The sequence below is a fragment of the Etheostoma spectabile genome, chromosome 7 (genome assembly GCF_008692095.1).
Source record: "Etheostoma spectabile isolate EspeVRDwgs_2016 chromosome 7, UIUC_Espe_1.0, whole genome shotgun sequence".
NCBI classification, from domain to species: domain Eukaryota; kingdom Metazoa; phylum Chordata; class Actinopteri; order Perciformes; family Percidae; genus Etheostoma; species Etheostoma spectabile.
Window position 1 is genome coordinate 13,769,695 of NC_045739.1, and position 2,375 is coordinate 13,772,069.

Genomic DNA, 2,375 nt, shown 5'->3' on the forward strand with positions numbered 1-2,375 from the left:
ACAATGGTCCCATGGATAGGCTATTTCAACATCAAATGTGCATGCACATCACAGGGCAAGGGTGTCCTATCCATCACATTCAGTGAGCTGTCAGAGGCAGCTCTCAGCCTCAGCTACTATCCACACACATTTGCAACTCTGTGGCAATACCAGAATCACCTCATTGTACATATTTCACCTTAAGTGTATATTTCACACACTTTTAAAATTGGTTATTGTGACCTGTTCTGCAATGTTGTGTGAGGTTAATATTAATAATATTTATAGTTAGTATTTAATAACATGGTTAATATTTTTTGCACTTCTTTTAATTAAAATAACACTTAAAATTGTTCACTTTAAAATGAAAGCACTACTGAAGAAAACAACAACAGTAGATGATTGGAAATGTACTTTAAAAAAAAAACTAACTAACTTAAAACAGGTTAAGCTATAAAACACTGGACTTTATAAGAATGAAAATATCGGGCTAAGTTGTGTCCTTTTGCTTTAGCCTATTATGCGTTACAATAATCTGACAGAAATGCAGAGGCCTAACCAAATGAATTTTGCGCACTGCTTTAGGCAAGGCTGTAATATGTTTTGTATAATCCGGTGATGTAGACACCATAGGTTCGGGTTGTGGTCATGCAATTGAAAAATAAAACTAAATAAAAACATGCTCGAACTACAGAGACTCTGTGCAACCTACGCTCATCTTCCTCAGCACAATAACCCAAATGGAAGCCTTCATGAAGCACTGATGGGAGCAGAGTGCGTTTTATAATGCACAGCCGTCCGTGCACACTACTACATTTCCAGCTAATCAGAAGCGCGCAGCAGAAAGGAGAGCGGTTGCCAAGGCAGCCATCTCCCCTCCCCCTCCTCCCATCGTTCCTCATTCCCGTTTATTATCGGCAGAGGTCGCATGGCAGAGGGAAGTCCAACCACTTCTGTACTGGAACCAATGCAAGAATATGCACCTCCATAACAAAGCCTGTATGGAGTCCTGAGAGCAGTGAGAAAACAGAGGTTGCACATGTAGGCTATGGGCTGCTGTTCAGCCGTAGACAAAAAATCTAAAAAGAGAGGACCTAAGTTGGAGGTTTGCTTTAATTTGTTCTGGAACAACGGGATAGTTTTGCCAACACGTGTGTATCTATGAAAATTGTTCTCTCCGTTTTAAGTGAGTGAGTGTTTCGCATCCTGGTACAGGGCTCTGGAGAGGACTGCGCATCACCAGAGTTGGTGCCGAAGTTCGGCCGCGAACGGATGTGAGGGAAGAGTGCAGAGTAAAACTCCCCCACTTCTTTTTTGTCTCTCCTGCTTCGGCGTTGTGTTTGCGGAGACAATAGTGAGTCAAAGACGCTGAAAGTGATTTCATGCCTTCAGTCTCGTACAACCTGAGATGGACGTGAGATTTTACCCTGCGCCCCCGGCAAATGTGGGTTCATGCTCCCTACCGACTGATCCAAGTTGTCTGAGCTCGTTGGACTATTACCACACGAACAAGGTAAAAAACAAACTGTGTTGCCTCGTGCATTTAAATGCTTAATATGTCACCTGTCTCTCTCTATGAGCAAATACAGTCAGCAACATTCACGCAATGCAAACGCATGCTTTACTATCCACGGGCGCCTTACCCAAACACACAGCACACTTTCCAGAAAAAATGTCAAGTGTCAGCAAAGAAAGTGCCCTGGTTTTAATTCAGTCTGGAGCGAGACACAGATGTTGTATTCACTGATACTTTAGAATGAAACCTACAATCATTATATTTTTCTGTTGAAAGAAAATGTGTAGGCCAACTTTTTTCCTCAAACCAACATGGTTATTGCCCGGTGAAATTGTGCCGTTGTTTCGCACAAAGCTGGCATTAAGTGTCCCACCCGATGTGAAATACCAGAGGCTGTATAGAATCCATAATGCCCCACTCTGCTCTCTTGCTGCTCCAACATTATCTTCCCTCTCAATGATTTCTTATAGCTTACATGGGTTTCCGCTGGGAGTTCAACGATTAAATGGATGTGTGCCAGTAATGTACTGTTAATTACTGTGTAAGGAGAAACCACAGAGTCTGACTGGTACAAGTATCACTCTTTTCTCTCTCTCTGTTTGACACCCCGCGGCTTTTGGCTTGTGACCTGCACTGACTCCATTGCAAGTGCGCAGGTGGCATTTAAAACAGCTTTATGGACATTTTGCAGTCTGACATTAAAGTAAAACATCAGCCCTTTGAGAAAAACAACCAGCGCTTACTAATTCTGTATTAAATAACTGAAAGGATGGAGAGAAATCTTTAGATGTATTGTCATAAAAGATCAAAACACCACAAAGTAAGATAAGGTCACAGCAAAACTACTAATGAGTACCAAAAACACTATATATATATATAT

The 2,375-nt window shown here is 41.7% G+C and overlaps 1 protein-coding gene across 3 annotated transcripts in view; it reads left to right on the plus strand.

Moving 5' to 3' along the window:
• The first annotated feature begins 880 nt into the window (after positions 1–880).
• Positions 881–2,375, plus strand: part of LOC116692666 (thymocyte selection-associated high mobility group box protein TOX) — an 87,659-nt gene continuing 86,164 nt past the window's right edge. For 2 of the 3 annotated variants that reach the window (XM_032521136.1, XM_032521138.1), the window contains exon 1: positions 882–1,492. In XM_032521136.1, the coding sequence (XP_032377027.1) occupies positions 1,388–1,492 (105 nt within the window). In that variant the 5' untranslated portion in view covers positions 882–1,387. Of the gene's footprint in view, positions 1,493–2,375 lie in introns of all 3 variants that reach the window. The other variant, XM_032521137.1, reaches the window with a different exon arrangement.